This window comes from Zonotrichia leucophrys, chromosome 2 (assembly GCF_028769735.1).
Source record: "Zonotrichia leucophrys gambelii isolate GWCS_2022_RI chromosome 2, RI_Zleu_2.0, whole genome shotgun sequence".
Classification (NCBI taxonomy): Eukaryota; Metazoa; Chordata; class Aves; order Passeriformes; family Passerellidae; genus Zonotrichia; species Zonotrichia leucophrys.
Genome location: NC_088171.1, coordinates 110,397,757 through 110,416,443, shown reverse-complemented (window position 1 = coordinate 110,416,443; position 18,687 = coordinate 110,397,757). Strand labels below are relative to the sequence as shown.

General features: G+C 37.6%; 1 protein-coding gene across 4 annotated transcripts in view; it reads right to left on the bottom strand.

The window, feature by feature from the left end:
- Nucleotides 1-18,687, bottom strand: part of ASXL3 (ASXL transcriptional regulator 3) — a 128,860-nt gene that overhangs the window by 41,338 nt on the left and 68,835 nt on the right. For 2 of the 4 annotated variants that reach the window (XM_064706041.1, XM_064706038.1), the window contains 3 exons: nt 5,968-6,085; nt 4,929-5,048; nt 321-484 (listed from right to left, as the gene is read on the bottom strand). In XM_064706041.1, the coding sequence (XP_064562111.1) occupies nt 321-484; nt 4,929-5,048; nt 5,968-6,085 (402 nt within the window). Of the gene's footprint in view, nt 1-320; nt 485-4,928; nt 5,049-5,967; nt 6,086-14,057; nt 14,436-15,447; nt 15,735-18,687 lie in introns of those variants that run through there. The other 2 variants (XM_064706040.1, XM_064706039.1) reach the window with 2 other exon arrangements.

The following is an 18,687-nucleotide window of genomic DNA, read 5'->3' as shown; positions in this document are numbered from 1 at the left end:
AAGTCTTGAGAATGAGAAGTTTATCTTCAACACCATAGGTAGAAAAGCTAATTAAATGATTTGGCAAGTTTGAAAGATTTGCTGCCCAGTTTCCATTCAGACAAATCAGGGACCTGCAGAGTTTTGAGGAAGCAAAGAAGCAGGAGCTGGTTTCCACAGACAAACTTTACAGTCATTCTACATCTAACACTTTTACCTAAGGAAGTATGGAGATTTTCTAATTTTTTCCTGGAACGATTCCTAGTCAGTCAAATCAGCCTATACAAACATGCTGTAAAAAAGTCTCATTAAAAATAGAAACATTTTATGATGCTACTTACCTGCCTGTCTACTTCTGGAAGCAAAAGCAGGAGGTATTGTTGAAAATGCTGAGGTAAAGAAGCAAAGGTGTGTTTATTTATTAAAGCCCTCAGGTTAGTGTTCACTAGAATAGATCCCGGTGTTTCTATGTCAATATCCTCAGCTTTGGTCCATTTCAAATGTCCTGGAGTAAATAAACAGAAATAACTTTAAACATAAATAAAGGAAGAGAGTAGGAATAAGTCTTCTTTTTAAGTTTTTCGCTTTTACTGTATAATACAATAAGCTCTAGAGAAATGGTACTCTGAGAAGGGTAACACAGCCTTTTCTAGGTGTCTTAACAGCTTTTATATTTGTATAATTATAAAAAAAAATATTTGTGTCTTGAATATAAAGTATTTTTATTTTATAATAAAGAGACAAAATGCATTTGTCTCTTAATCTCTTATGTTTCTGTAAACATCACAACTGACATATTCTTACTTCCAGCTTGAGACCAACTCAACAGCTGCAGAAAATAATCCTGTCATGTCATCAACAATAATTATACCAGCACCTATTTCCAAGCAAAAGGCTGCTTGATGAGGCTGATGTGAATCAATAATTATGGACAGCTTCTCTTTTGCCATCAGCAGTGCCCTATGGCCTACAGAACTTGTCCCACTGCACCTGCTAAAACCTGTGTGAATAGAGAGTGATCAAAGAGATGAGAATATTTAACATGTCAATGTTTGAAAACATTAACAACAAAAACCAAAAGAATTTTTCAGAATTTTCCTAAGAACTAAGATCTAAAATGATCAAAACACACAAGGCAGCAGCAGGAATTGTGAGATCAGTGAACAAGGTATGAGAGGAACGATACAAACACAGGAGTAAGATAAAGACAAAGCAGAGGGAAAGGGAAACAAACATATGGTTCCTGCACAGCACTACAGCATAATGTCTTCTTATTTTACCCAGTGGACAGAAAGGCTATCATCTTAAACTCTTGCACAGTAAGAAATATATCTGTTAAGATGCTGGGAAAAGAAAGCTTTCAGCCACCAAGAACAAGGAGATGCTGAATTAAATCCATAGGGAGGTACTACAGTCTCCATCAAAATGTCTTAAGAATATGTTAGACAAATACCTGTCAGTAATAACAGATGCATACCTGATTTTGACCTATGATGAACAAATTTGATGACCACTGGAGATCCTGTCTGGTCTGATTTTGTTAGTATTTCTAGGATAATGTTTAGAAAATACTTTTTAAAGTTTCCTAAAGAGCTATGTGCTTCAAGGTGCTTATATACTGCTACAATCCTTTTTTTCCTCTAAGTCTTAACATATCAAAGTTCAGGTGGCTGGAAAAAGCTTCTCAAAAGCTTCTAAACCCTCCCAGGAAGCTTCTTCAGGTTTCAGTTTGTTGTACTTTCAAGTATTTCAAAAATGGTGTAAGAGGGGTCTGAACTATATAAAAAACTCCATCAGAATACCTAAAAAAGTGATTAAAAGATTATTCCACTGCTATGATGAATGATGGCATTTGGCATTTACATAGGACCTCTCAGCAACAATTAAAACTGACATGTTAAGAAGACTAAATATGTTTTAAAAATGAAAAAATTTGGGCATACTGATTATTAGGAATGCCTCAAATGCTACAAGCAACAAGTAGTAACTTAACAGTAATCACAATAGAAGGAATGCAACTATGCTTTGGATTTCTTAGACGACCTATGGTGGGTGGTCTCTTCCCTGAAAGTCTGTAACTACAAAATATACATATGCCATATGCAAGAAAATGAAGACTTGTAAATTCTAAAAGCTCCACTTCAGTCACAGCCTCCTGTAAACATTCTTGTAATTTTATTTTATTTTTCAGCAGCTGAATATAACTGAATGAGACAAGAACTACTTTGCACTCAGCACAGAATAACCTTTTCCAACACACATTTCTAGCATACTCTATTTCAGTACAGCTAAGACTCCATTACCAACAAATGAATGCCCTGTTATACAGGACAATTGCATGGAAGAAGTGCCCATTTTCATGAATGCATCACAATAAACTATCCTCACCATCTGTTCCACCCACTAAATATAAATGTAAAAAGAACACAGTCCCTGAGCATAACACAAGTTGTATGATGCACTGAATTTTAATGCCTGTATGTATATTCTTTGTTTTAATCAATACAAAATACATATCCCCATCTTGTAAGTGACTTCAAATTAGAGTAACATTTTCCCCAGCTAGAGCTTCATATCCTTTGGGAAGGCATACACACAGAGATAATTCAAACTGAAATAAGATACATGACTGCAAAATCAGTAACATCCTTCAGTGGCAGATACTCTCATAGCATTAAAGGCCGAAGACAAAGAGTCAAATCTACATTTTCTGATTTATTTGGCCTTCAAATCTACATTTTCTGATTTATTTGGCCTTCTATCACTTACAGAGTACTATGGGGGTTTTATCAGCTTCTGGAAGAAATGTGTGTATTGCTTCTGTGTGTGTAGCAAACTGTGGGTGCCCACCACAGTTCTACTTTAAAAAAAACTCTCAAAATCTGTTCAGAAAAACAACAAATTCTGTCTCCTGCACCCTTCCTATGGCTAATTTAGGTTCTGTATAGCAGGTCCCAAGTTTGTAATAAGATTTAGTGAAGTACTTGGGAGCAGCATGGAAGTATGACACTACTGCATCACTAATCATAGCTGAGAAGAGTTTATGACAAAACATGTGCCAGTGTTTTTTATGTTGTTTTCCACACAGAAAGACACTTTGAACCCTTATACAGTTCAAGGGTATCACTGTCCAAATCAGAAATAGAAGCTGTAAGACAAGAGAGAAACTCAGGCTTGCAGACTTGGAAAATAAGAGTTTACTCCTCAACACAGAGAATTAACCATAAGGAGATGAGAGCACCATAAATCTACATCAAGATATGAAAATGAAAACAGAAAAAGGACAGAAATTACACTGTTGGCAAAATCTGTTAACTAAAATGGAAAAAAAAATTAATCTTAATTAATCAGAGCTCAGAAGGTCTACTAAACACAACATGTCGTGAATGTTGGGCACATCAGCAGAGTTTCAGACAACCAAACAATATCTGGACCTGAATTGTGCACTACACAGGACCCTGGACCTGTCCTCAAAGCTGCTCTACAACTGCACTTCTAGCATCCCAAGAAATGCTGTGTCATGAGAGAAACATTTCAACAGGTACAAGAACAGAAACCCTTAAACCTTACACAAAGTTCCCTGCACTTCATGTGTGGTGTCACAAAAGGCCAATAGGTTTAATTACCAAAATCCACCAAAAAACCCTTAATTAATTCATTTGATATCATGAGCCAACAGTTGATGTCATAACTGAAGATAGGGAGGAATATATACAAAAGCTGTAATACTGTAATATTGTCTATTTTGAATAATGATGTTGGATCAACATAGAGAACCAGCTATCCACATGGGACTGATTGATAATCTGCAGAAAGATCATGTATGGAACCAAAGTACACTTTCATGGGAGGCTGTGATGCAATAAGGCTTATAGCTTACACTGCCAGGAACTGGCAATAGCACATTGAACAACTCTCCTATGGCATTTAGGAAGTAAAGTGCCTTGGAGCTATTTTACAGGATCATTATATATAAAAATAGGACTAGGCTGGATGATTAATTAAGAAGAACAATCTTATTCCCACAAAGACAGACATAAAATGACTTCTAGCATTTAGCACTATGAAAAGCTTTTTTGTTATCTCTTGCAACATGGCCACATTGCAAAATACTTCTCTAAATGATTCAGCATTCTGCTGAATGTAAAAAGTACTTTCTAAAGATAAAGAAACAGTTATGTCATTCTTTGACTTCACTTAAGCAGAGACAAGAGTCTTAGTGAACACTACATTTTGTGCTCCCTAGGGAACTTTTCCAATTAAATTTCATGCAGGGCAGGAAAATCTGCCTATGACATGGAGATTTAGAATTTACTCTTAGTATCTCTTCAGAGAAAATTCTTTGTTAATTACAGAACGTGATCCACGAACCTCACCAAAAAAACCCACAGAAAATAAAATCAAAAACTGTATCTACCACCTCAAGAGACGTAGCTTCAAAACAGTTACAGATCCAATTGAAGAAGTAAATCAACCAAAGAAGAACCAACCAAAACCTTTATGCCAAATCTCTATATGACATGCAATAACGCAAATGAAGAAAAGAGAATGTTAACTTCTAATTGGGCAAGGATGTAAGCAAATATGCTACTTTCTCTGGGAACAATTGCACATTAGGCAAGCAAATTCACCATGAAGAAAGAATATCTGTTACACACCGCCCCCATCCCCCAAAAAATCATTACATAACAATCAGAATCTAATTGCTAAATCACCTCTCTGCCTGCAATTGCTTATGTCTGTCAAACTTTAAAAAGCAACCACTGAGGACGAAAAAAAAACTGACCATGGATTTTCCAGGTAGACAGAAAGATGTCTTCTTGAGAAAGGATCAGCTGCTGAGTTTGAAAAAGGGACAGGTAAACAGAAAAATAAAACTTTCCAAGCGAACAAAGAGTTTAGAAAACTATCAGTATTACAAGTAAGATATTTATTTTACTCCTACTCACCTAAACCAGATTTTTTTAATCTCTTTAAGTGCTGGCTTGTTTGCTTTCCAGTTGGAGACTTTTGCCCATGTTTCATCTCTTTATCAGAACCATCTGCTTCGCCATTTTTAGATTCCGATCCTTTAGAAAAAGTAAAATCCCTCAAATATGATGCTTTTGCACTTTTACTAACAATCCCCTCAGCACCCCCTACACCATAAACAAAACAAAAATAGGATTTTTAAAAAATTGACATTTTCTTGGCGAAAGGCAATATACTTTTCTGGTCACAATACAATTCCTCCTCATCAGAGGAACTGGATGTAAAAGCTCAATAAATCAATTAAGTGCTGAAAACTAAAGTTTACTGAACACTGCAGTCAATAAAAATGTTCAGCGATCTAATAAAAATAACATAGTTCTATAATGCCCAGGAGATATTTTAAAAATATTTTAACCTTAAGTTATGGGGCAGTAAAGCAACCTAAGGCTGAAAAAAAGATAATTTCTTTTTGAAGAAACATTTAAAGAAAAGATATGTTTGGAAATACAATTGTCAATTTGTGTTAAACATAGACACAGAAATCTCTTAAAATGAAGTAACTTAATCACCAGAGCTAAAGGGCAAGGTTATGCTGCAGTGATAAGCATGGTATAAGAAGAAAAGCTAACAAAAGGATTTGAGTATTGCAATGCAGAACTGAGACACAAATTCACATTCACGGAGAAGCTTGCCTTTCCCCCCCTCCTCTTTTTATGGCACTGAATACCAGCATGTGGTCTTCTATTAGAGCTCCAGAGCCAAACAAAATGTTACTTTGCATTCCTTTAAAGCTGCTGCTATTACCAATTGTCATTTTACTGTGTGCCTTCAGCTCTTTATTAAAGAAAAATCTCCAGCCTTGAGACACGAGTCTTGATAAAGAAATAAAGACGTTAAACAAAGCCACCCAGTGGAAACAGTATTTCAGCAATTCCAAATTCTGTATGCTACACATCTGATTCAGAGGAAGGCTCTGTGACCAGAGCTGATCTTGCAAACGGTCCTTTAGCTATTTACCTGAAGGTGAATCCGACTGCTCATCGGACACCTTTAATGGTGTCAAAACAACACGAGGAACAGTCTTGTTTACCATCATTGAGACTCCATTTCTTCTTTTCTGCTGTTGTCTCAAAGCCTACAAAAACGATAACAAAACATATAACTGTAGCAAAAAATAATGCTTATAAGTGAATTACGCATGACATTTTTCTACCATTAAACTGAATCCCTTAAAATAAGCATAATTTACACAGCTACTGACTTGCCAGACTTCACACTCATCCTCTTTATGTCATTTTCTTTTAAAATACAAAATCAGGCTTTTTCTCCTTTTTTTATAGAGAAAGAAGATGCACCTTAGATCATTTTCCAATCCATTTTGACAACAAAGAAGCACGTAACTGTTTGCTCTACCTTAACAGCACAACATGATAACCCATGAAATGTGAAACTAAGACTTCCAAAAAAAAAAAAAGTAAACCCAAAATGTTTCAAAACCAGAATAAAAATATATATGTCTGCACATCTCTCGCAGGTGCATCCTCTCCAGTATACTGCTCAGTCAATCAAGTTAACACAGAGTGTCATCAGTATGTACAGCATGTAAGGACTACAGTATTGATGCACTCACTCAGCCGTGAGTAGTGCTGCACAAAATCACTGAACATGGCAGGAATCATTTATTTTCGTGAAGGGAATCAGTCCTAATCTTGGAAACCTTGCAGCATTTGGCTTCTGTCTGTTTGACTTTGGGCATTAACCTTCAGAACACGAACATGATGGTGTTCTGGCAAATCTGGGGGAAAATGATACACGAATAAATCTCTACAAATGGTAGTGCTTTGTGTTTCATAAATGTATCAAATACAGGGCTGATAATGTAATATAAAATATCTACAGATTAGAAATAGCAAATATCCATCAGACTGCTTTATATGGAAAATTATATATCATTCAAAAGGTCTTAAAACATAAAAATAAGAATACCTGCCAATTAATACATCTGCAAGCATTAAAATTCTGGAATTAATCAGAATGGGCTGGGCTTAATACAGACTTCTCCTAGCCTCCTGTCTATTTTTCTCCATTCTTACTGTGCACTCTATTTTTACAATTGTGATTTGTGTTATGAACTTGAGAGATTTATTAAAGTAATACCATATCAACAAGGTACATATTTGATATGAATTATCCCAAAGGTTTATGAGCATAAATGACTTATGCCCTATAAGGTTTAAGTCTGTAACTTTAATGGATTGTAATACCTTTCCAAATTGTTCACATAGCTAAATAATAGGGAAAAAAACCTCTGAGAAGAAAGAAATCGATATTGGTCTATTCCTCTAAATAACACTCTACACAACATAAAATACACCAGGCCACAGAGAAGCTATTTCATGGATTAACCCATTTTATTGTACTTCTGAAAGGACATGTAAGCACTGTGCAATAAAAATCAAATTAGAACACTTGAAATCAAACAAAGAGAGGAAGCTGGTCAGATCTACACTGAACCAAAGAAGCAGCAGAACGCCAAAAAGAACAGCTGTTACTTCAAACATTTTTGAGACAGAAATTTCATACTGGTATCAAGCGAGCACAGTCTGACTTGTGGATGGAAAATTCTAAAGTGTTAACATTTCTTCAAAATTCCTCAAAATGACCCTACAAACCAAAGTGGCAAATCAGGTGATCCTTAATTAACAGTAATACCATGGAGACAGTGGGAAAAAGTTCATTAAAAATTAACTGAAAAGACTGGCAATGTCTGCACCACCAATATACCAATATAACACAACTTCATATCATGGTGCCCCACTGCCTGATTTGCCTCATGTCATCCTCATTTCCTCCACCCAAGGCAAATGGTTAGAGCCCAAACAATGCTCCATGTTGTCCTCCTGCCTCCTCCTGACTTTCCAAGACAATTTCCACCCTCACCAAGGTTTCAGAGCCTTGCAGCCAGCATCCATGGAAACACCATTTTAATGATTTATACAGCCACTGAGGCAAAGGCAGATTCTTTGTCAAAGCCCCACAGTTGATTTTCAATGCTTAGACTGAACTCCCATGAAGGAGAGAAAGGAACCAGCAGTGTATCCACCACCAGTGACAGGCACACAGTGTTCATACACTTCAGCTGGCACACGTGCTGCTGGAGCAAGGGCAGCGGTACCCAATATTTGACAGGAGCACCACTTACCTTCTTTTCTGTTGCTGGCAGGGCACCTTGTGGTCCTTAAGCACACATTTATGCAACTGATCTGGTATTTACAAGAAGCATAGGCCAACTCATGCCCATGGAGCACTAATGCAAGACACTCCCTGGACAATCAGATGAGGAAATACAGCTGGGAGCAGCCAAAGCTACCAGAACTATTTACTTCGAGGCACAGCGCACTTCTCTAGCTACAGCCTAAGCACCTCTATATACAAGGGTCAAGCAAAAACCTTAAAGACACCATTTCCCTTTGACAAACATTTGTTTTTCAGGGTTTCTTTTTCCCAAACATGCATTGATTCACTGCCAGGCCCTTCCCCAGCTCCTCCAGTTTCACAGCGCAAGGAACTGATCACCAAAAAGGGCCCAAGTGAATCTGAAAATCAAGCTGACAGTAAAGCTACACACACCTGAAGGACAGTCTGTAGAACAAAAAAACCCCAAAAAAACAAACAAACAAAAAAAATCAAAACCAAAACAAACAAACAAACAAACCAAAAAAACAAAAAAAAAACCCAACCCCAAAACCCAACCCCTCACAATATAGATGTTAAATCTAAGCAAAACTTTTAACAGAAAGTTAACAAATTACCAGTGGATTACCCTGAGTACAGAGAATAGAAACATAACCTTTCCCATGCCTCCCTGTCTTTTCATTTGTGAAATGAAAGATGTAAGATGGGGGAAGTGGGTACAAAGATACCAAGTAAATAATCTAACATATGATTTGCAGGGTAAAGAGATGGCTGAGATTCTGCACAGACATCTTTGTTGTGATACGCCCAGCTAATCACAACAATTTTGTGGTAATTTCTCCCCTGAATTTGAAGCTGCAGGATCTGACATTTTTGGGCAGACAAGTCTTTGCAATACAACCCAGCAGCAGGAGAAACTGCTGACTGACACCCAGTTACAAGGGAAGTCAAACCCCAGAAGGAGTTAAGTACAACGGAAGGACAATCTCTGTAGTCTCCACTGAGGACAAATGTATAACTCCTCTATACCTAGCCTGAGGGACATTCATTTTAGAATACAAGACTACTGTAGGATAAGACAAGAATCTTGTAACCCAAGATTAATTCTACTTAGCTGGGAAGTCAATGAGATTACTCCAAGTGAAACATGCACCAAATGCCTGCTATACTGAGCTTTTAGTGCGCCAAGCTAATTTAGTGCTTTCCTAGTCACCACGGCCAAATAAATCAAATTTATAACTAGCACTGAAGAAAATGAGAAATGTTGTAACTTATTCCACGGAAAAATGGTTCCAGATATCACTGTAGATATGGAAACAGTAACTAACACATACTACATTGTCATCTTTCACAGACACAGCCTTTTCCATCTCATCCATATTTAGAGATATATAACCTCCTAGCTGGACTTCCTACAGAACTGCAAGAAACAGATGATGATTTTACCAAATGGTAAGGTGTCATTTTGATTATGGTAAATTAGAGAAAAACACATGTAGTGTATATGATAGCTCAAATAAAGAATATTTTTCTTTAATGAGATGCTATGTTTACATTTCAAATGCATTCAATCAGTTAATGCTAAATGCTTGAGTTAAAAAAGCTGCACGTTTTAAATACCTAGAACTTATCACTGTTGTAGTATTCTGTAAGACATTACTACCATCCTATTTGTACAACAAATAAATTTTTAAAAATGAAAGGAAATGAAAGTTCATGTAATATACAAGTTAAAACATTACAAGCTCTCTTAAAATTACCACCAAAACATAATACTTACATCCAGCCTTTCACAAGCAGATTTGCAAAGGACATCTGTGAATCTCTCGCACATAATGAGTATGGAGAATTCCCAGTATTCCCATTCATAAAAATGAACCTGTGACCATCTGTTGAATAACACTGCCATGGTCATTATACAATGCTTGGCATAATTATTTGGTTTAATGAAGTTATTTTTATTGCCAAAATCTTTAAGTAAACTATCAATACATTTTCATCCAAAGAATTCAAAATAAAATAAAAAAGATGAAAATTAAGAAAACATAAACTCTGAAGATAGATGACAAAAGAAAAACACCATGAAATTAACAGTGAACTTCTAATTCCAAGTGGGTTTTTTTAAATAAAGAGGTGACAAGAGCAAGGCTCCTTCTGCTTTTCAGAGAGTTTCTATCCCTACTGGAGTATAGCAGTATTTTGGAGGTTTCATGAATGCCATTATATGCTCTTAAGAATAGTAATTTCATGTTTAGCTGATCTTAACACAGGAAGGACTTCTTCACCCATGTGACACAATGTTTGACTGTCTTCAGTAAAAACTCAAAGTCATCTTTCAAGCAGGAATGAAAGGAAACAACATAAACTAAAACGTAACTGGAGATGGGAGCAAAATACCTCCCCAAGAGCACCAGAAGCAAAATGTCATCCTCTGTGCTCTAATTTTACTGCTGCTCGGCAATTTTTTTTGTTATTTTTCTTTCCCACATCTTTTAAACCCAGAATGAATAAATGGAGCACACAGATAAACCATTAATGCAGAAAACCACTTTCATTTGAGCTTAAATGCGTGACACGCTGAGAATGTTAAAAATTAAGTCATTATCAACAAAGACATGTAACACTCGGTTGCATTAAGCAACATCGTCCCAGATTTCTACTTGTTCCATAAATGTCAAGTCTACATTCTGAAACTCATGTAATGAAACATAACCTTTGAAATTTCACACATTATGGATCAGAAATGCAAAGCTATGGAATGCCTCCATTCTGCCATGTGAAAACACCGGCTATGACACACTGAGCAAAGTCTCTTGCACAAAATAAGTAACAACTCCACATCATGGTTATGGATCCCAAATTGACAAAGATGAAACAGACTTATGGTTTATCACTGATTCACTGAACACCAGCACAAAATTCAGTCTTTGTCTTCTCTCTCACCCTCATTTTGTTTAGTAAAATTAAGAGCCTTAAATTCCCACATCTCAGTTAAATTAAAATTTCTCAGTGGCAACCTGTTTCACAGACAAACAGAGCAGTTAAACTAAAACAGTAAGCACCACAAATCATGAAGAGTAAACCCATTACTATTTCCTAGATGCCACTAATTCTTATATTAAACATAAACAAAGCACTCAATTACAAGCATGCAACCATAAGTTTAAAACACAATAAAGATGTCCTATGGAAACAACTACAAAGCACAAAATGCCATTTCCAAAGCAAATTAATTCACTTCCAACCATACTAGTACACTAAACATGTCAGTATGGTGCCAAAAGTACACATTTGGTCATCTGGAGATGAAGAGTAGCGTCAGAATCAGCAGGATGGAAGTTTGGAAACCTGGGGTTTATTTTGAAACAATTGCTAACACCTTCTCAAATAAGCATCTATCTTTGTCCCATGCCATCCTCCTACCTTGTGATAGTTACATCTGCATTTGGAATAAAAAATAATGTATTTGTTCATTAGGTTTCAGTAGGGCTCAGGGGCTTTCAGTAGGGCTTTCTGTAGGACTACAGTACACATTAACACTGAACATTTACCTGTGTGCTAACCAACACTGAACTGAAGTGCTTGGACCTTTGTGGGGCAGGACAAGGAGATTTATCTGTTCACATGTGTGTCTGTACACCTGCAAGCTAGCACTACTTTCTGCAGGATTACAATAATGCAGTCACAGCTACAGTTGCTGCAGATCATGACAGACTGCAGAGTAAATGCTTCTGGTGCTTTCCCAACCACAGAAAAAAGGACAAAAAACACATGTGATCTGTTCAATGTCTGTTTTGACTTGCATGTGAATGGGAATGATGATAGCATATGCATCAACACAGTGAAAGCTTTTTAACAAAGAGAAGAATTGGGTTTTTTTAAATGTTTTGTGTAGTATTAAATTAACAGTATCCATCAGCTGAAAAGTGTTTTATGGGGAAATGAGTTCTTTGGCACAACAAAGCACATGTAGGTAAGGAAACAGTTTGTAGAAAGCAGTTTAAAAACAAATTAAAACACAGATAGTAGTGTCAATACAAAATCTTAAAACAGTAATCAACACTTTCCATGATGTGTTGATTTTCAAGCACCCTCTGCACAGGGGCCAAAGCACACAGCAGGGGCTTAATGGCTAGACTCTGCATATCTAAATCTTCTCATGTTACCACTCAGAGAATTTACATTGCACCAATGTAAGCAGTGTAATGTGTTTCTGCCTGACACCCTGTTTCAGCCTGGATATTCTTGCTTGCCCACACATCCTGAGCACACAGACTTCTGGGGACCTACCCAACAGCTCCTGGAACACCATTTGCAGAAACTGCTTGTCAACATTTTGTAGGAGGCTTCCTAGAGCTCTGAAGAGTTGTGAGCTGTTCCAAATCCTGCCTTTCCCTGAAAAGACCAACACTTTCTAGGATGCGCTTCAAAATCAAGGCATGATTCATTGACACCTGGTTTTAATTTCATGTTACAAACTATTCAAATCAAAACCTGTTCCTTTCACACGGCCCAAAAGAAGATACTTAGATATTCACTGTCACTATGAAGCCCTAAAGCAGATAGCCTTCCAGAAGTAATGGGTTAAAACATGGAATGAGAAGCATGTAAAGAAGGGCCTAGCACTAGAACACACGGAGAAAGCACAGCACTAGGAAAACAGAGCAATAAATTAGATAAAAGGTAGAGCATCATGACAGGGGAAGAGGTAGGTATAGGAGAAACTAATAAGCTAAGCAGGTTTAGAGCCAGCAATGTCAAAACGACCCTAAGGGTTTTGCCAAGCCACGGGATCTAAGCCAAGTACACCGGGAATTGACCAAATTAGGAAAAGAGTTCAAAAGTTTAAAGAGGAAGACTCATCGGAAAGACCCCGTCTATGATGAAGGCAACAGGAACGACCACCTGAAAATTCCCCAAAAGAGATGTCTCCACCTACGCTCCGCCCACGCTCCGCCTACACCACACCCCATATAAATATGCATGATTATGTATCTGATCTGATGTAATCCTATACCCAAAATTGTATATAAGGCTTGCTTTTGCTATGTGAACTCAGAAATCCATTTTGTGATTTCTCCGACGCGTCGCTAATAAAAATACCTCCTGCTTAATTGACTTAAGCTGAGTCTGATTAGGCAGTCACTCTGCCTGTTTGGGGCAAAATTTGGCATCAACTACAAGGAAAAATCACGTAACTCCAATGGAAAAGCTTAACTGGGACTTCAGTCTCTAGTGATTTTATTTTCAAGAACACAACAGCAATGACCAATCCATCTGAAATAGTTCCCCAGGCTACTTAAGGGACAGGCTACTTACAGAAACACATGACAGATAAATGCAATGCTTAGAACTAGGCTGCTATCTTCAGCTTGACTGCCTGAGACTTGGAAAAAGCCACTGCATCTACAGAACAGAAGAGAACACTTTCAACCTATATTTGGGAAGAAGATTTCACTATGTTGCAGTGGCAGGTTTAAACAAAGGTAATGCTCATGACAGGACATATTTTGAATGAGGGATACTGTCCGACACTGAGGTAGAGGGGAAACTACGCTTCAACACTTATAATTGCTTTAAAATTCTTTAGTTATTTATCAGACTAAGAAGTTCTCTAAAATACATTTATTAAAACAGAAAAGGTGCAGGAGCACTGTAAAAAGCTGTGTCAACAACCCCAGAGGGGAAACAAGCAGAACGCTCCAGCAACTGGGAGGTATTTATAACAAAAGCAGTAAAAAGCAGGGATTGTCTGGATTCCTGTCAATTTCTTTCCATCACAGGGAAGGGCTGAGGACCACGGGGATGACCCAGAAGAAAGTCTCACAAACATTGTCTTGGGTCTTACCAAAGCACTGTGTTGAGCAGCTGGTGCGTGCTGCCCATGCATAGGGACCTTTAGAGGGACATACCGTGCAGCCAGCCTTCGGGCAATGCATGTACTCCCTGAACAGCTTCTGCTGGAACTCTTGCTCTCCCAGCTTCTTTTCCCCCTTATGCAGTCTCCCTGCCATAGCTTCTCGGTCCTCTTCCCTAGACTTGTCTTGGCAATCAGAAAATCAGTTTAGTTTATCATCTTCGAACTTCCATTTTCCAGAATGCATTTTGCAAACTCCAGTGTCCCTTCCCATGTCTCTCTAGAAGTCAAAAAGCAACATGTTTTCCTTCTTTTCCATTTGTTGTCAGGAAAATTTGTCAAGAATCATCACTTATATTGCCAGACATCTGATCAAATGCTTCAGCTAGGGAGCCAGAATTCTCCAACTGTGGCATTGGTACATTTGTTGCATCTGAAATGAAACATAAGAAGGTGGTTAAGAGAAACACTGAGCAAGTGCAGCAAACTCTCTGTAATGAGGAATTCAGTATAAAAAATACCTCTCAGTTCACAGTGGATTTTCAGAGCCTTTCAGGAAGACACCTTGCGTTTAAATTCTAAGTGTCTAAATCCTTAGGACAAAATCATAATGATCTCTTCTGTCACCTTTGCTTCTTTGGGGTGAGGAAGGGAAAGCAGGGCAGGCAAATGTATCAGGCTTATATTAGAGCATGTGAGGGAGCAGTTGCTCAAATGAGTCAAAGGAGAGACACCACAGACAGACTCATACTGGATTACTTCCTATGGACAGCAAAATGCTTCAAGATAACCTGCATCTATCTGGCTGTAGTCAAGGAAAGAAGTCCTAACAGAATGAGTGTGGAGGGAGCAAGACTGGTGAGTTTGCTCTTCTCTCAAAGAAAAGTAAGCAGTGTGAGCTGAAGACAGGAAAGCAAATTCACACCACCCTCATGGGAGATCAGGATTCTACCTTCAGTGTCAACCTAGACACTTGGACACCTGTGTCCAAAAAAAAAGAAAAAGGAAACAAACATATCTTGGTAAACTAGTTATATGAATTTGGGTAAATCAGGGCTAAATTATAGTATTAACCATCTTGAAATTTAGTCTCTTGTAGGTTGGTGTCTAAATAAGAATTACATTGTGGTAGAAATGTCATATTATTTGGAGCTGGTCAGATCTAATGTCCTACAATTCGGAAGCAATATATGAGCTAAACCCTAACTTCCCCATTGCTCTATTACTGCTTGGGGCATGACAGCATCCACAGGAAAAAAAAGGGTGTGGCGTTGCCATTTCTATCATAAGAACAAATCCTACAACTGGGTGCTTTCCTTCTCATTAAAAAACTGCATCTACCCACTTTATGAACTATATAGTGGCACATATACGAACCCAGCCACCAAGCATGCAGACAAAGCCCAAAGTTAAGGAAAACAAAACAAATCATGGCAGTGACATACCTTGTGTTGATTCCCTTATTTCCTGAGCTTCTCTCCTCCCAAACCCACTTGGCTGCTGTCTCTGGAGTTTCTGTCTCTACAAAGAGATCTGGATGCCCAGCACAGTCTCAGACATGTCCTGGTTCTGTATTCAGATCCTGAGTCTGAATGGAGTATCCTTCTCTTCTCCCAACAGAAAATTTATGGGTACCCTTCTTGGTGCTGATTCCAAAGTGCCAAAAGGGAGGCAGGATTTTCTTCCATGTCTGGGAGGTCTACTATCATCCCAGACACCATGAGAGCGCATCTTCAAGTTCTTTCTCCTCTCTTGGTACTGACCCAGGGACCACCTGGTACACTGACGGGCAAGGTGCTCTTACACTTGGCTATCAGAGTCCAACAGACACTAACACCACCTCAATGTCCTGGATTATTCACACATTCTCAGTGTTACCTATGTGAGGCCAGTTTGCAGGTATGATCCTTTCTTCTGAGAAATGTTCCAAGAACATCTTGGTAGATAAAGATAAATCTGTATACAGCGAAGACTTCCACAAAAAAGTATCACCTCAAGTCAATGGAACAGAAACTGGACCAGACAGAAGCATGTAGGTACTATGCCATGACTTGATGTCCATACTGGAGTTAGCCATGTCCAGAGCAAGAATAATGCACACAGTAGTGTGACCATGTACCACTGCTAGCAGATGCAGGAGTAGTTCAGTACCTTCCCAGGAAGAGGTCCTTACATGCCAAAACTCTCGAGTGTGAAAATGAGGTAAATCAGTATGGAACTGATGATCAGTACTGATGGGAAATCAGCGTGCCATAAGCCTTCTTTTCAAAGGTACAAGATCAGCAACAGCTGGGCACACATAACCAAGCACTTCCAACAGCTCAATGGAAACAGAAATCTGTAAAATCTGCCATCAGAAAGCCAAGCATAAAAGGCAGCTCTACACCATAGGCTCTTGCCTATACCCTCATGAACAGGAACTGGTTTGTGGGACATCACACACAGACCAAAGTGTAAGCATTTTACAAGAGAAAACTGAAACTCTGTCAGAAACCAAAGGGAAGCACGAAACACACTCAGTGGTAAAACACTCAAAATCTCTTTCCCAACAAGGACACCATGGAACCTGGTGAAGCTAGAAAGTTTCCAGACCAAAATGGCAGCCCAGCCTTTGAAAGGTGAGGACATAAGGGCTGATCTTTGACACAGAGCTTATGAAAATCCACTGCAACTGCAAACCTCCTTAGTCTCTGCAAAACACCCCAAATCCACTGCTACCTGAGAGAAATCAAAACCAAGAGCCAATGCCAAAAAATTCCCTTTCCTCCATGCTCCTTGCAGAGCTCAAGAAAGGCAGCATTGTGACTAATTTGATTCATGAGAACATCCTGAAATGTGGGCTGTTACAAGCCAAACAGGAGATTGCAATCTAAACCCAGGAATATATCACCAGAATTAATTTTAAAAATCAAATCATATGTAAATCCAGCACATAATAATTTAAAGAGAATTACATATGAGTGGTTAATAAGTAGATAAACAGTAGTGAAAATCTTCTATTTCCAGCTCAAATCTTCAAGCAGAACTGCACATTATCAACTTCCCTCTCACTTTATTTTTAGAGGTTACAAAACAAATACATACAAGATCAAAGTAATGTGAAGAACACATTGGTTTTAAATTAATTGAGTAGGAAACTGAAAACCGACTTGCAGGTTTTCATTCTTTGAAGACTGTTTTGCAGTAGATAAAAAGCAACAGCTAAGGAAGACCCCATTACAGTATATTATACACAGTATATATACATTTATATATTATAAGCACTTGCTGAGAGTATGAGGATGGCTTATCCTCTGTTATTTTAGCATGGAATCAGTAAGTTTGTGTTGGTTGTAAGAGTGTTACATAATGTGTCTAAAAGTTTCTTCTGTATTCAAAGGCTTGACAGGTTCTTTGTATGAATTTTAGGTTCTATGCAACCATAAAAGCAATTGAAAGATTGGAAAGCAAAAGAATAAATTTCCAACAGCAATTTTATAAATAAAATCACTGTTAAGGTTTATTCACCTCTACTACAACACCAAATCAAACCTGCAATGTGTATATATGGCAGTAGCCAAAACCTGAAACTTTAAGAGAAAATAAAGAAAAACACTACTATTCCACTGTACAAATGCCCATTTGTCTCACACTGTGCATAGAGAAAACATTTTGCTGATAGCTGTAATACTGCTCTCATACTCTGAAGTACAGGATCTAATTACCATCAACTTAATTAAAACTAATTTCTTTTTATCGATTACTTAACTTTCTGCTGTTGCTTTAACCCTACTGCCTTAGGGAATGTTTTCAACGATTCACATCAATGTTATGACTTTTTATATTAATTAAGCTATTCTGATTAATTTGCCCTTTTAAAATTATTCTCAGTGCTACATATCTGCTAAATGACAAATGGTAGAGTTTAAACAATTACAGAAGTTCAAACATTTGTGGCTTTGCTCTTTTTATTCCCTTCTTTCCCCTTTGCCTACTCCCTCCACCCCTAGGTAAGTTCACAGATCCCAAAAGATCTGTATAGAAGAGTTCCCAAGAAGTGTAAATTTTTCACAACTATGCTAATGGTTAGTGAACTGCTTTGTGCCAATTGTTCAATTTTCCTGAAGAAATACATGTAAGACCTCAATCCTTTTCAGTCCTCAAAGCCTCTAAATACAACATAACCTTATGTGAATGATAAACATCTACTAATTTTACTGGATTTAAACTCAGCCTGCATGAAAAACTAAAGTGTTTAGAGGAGATGTGCACAGGCTTTGCTTAACTTAAGCCTAAACAAAGAACTCAGCAACAAATTACCTCATTAAATACATGATCTTCATTAAGCATAACTAGGAGAGCAGTTGTGAGAAAAATTACAACATCGCCTCATTATCCTAACACTATAGAAAAGTCACAACTCCAAATAGAGAAGAGGTCATGATAGAGGTTTTTTGAATTCTACCTTTTTAGTTTTCATTTTTCATTTGTCTGGCTGTAAGTTGAATTAATTTGGCAATGCTGGAACATAATTTTCACCTTATTATGCTTTCAGCTAATAGGTGACTTTGAATAATCAGCTGCTTTTGCAAGCTTTAATACTTATCATGGAACCTAAATCATCCAAAACCTAAGTTTTTTTAAAAAATAACCCTACCCCACTTTTATATCCTGTAGTAGCAAATTCAGTATGAAAAAAAATTAGT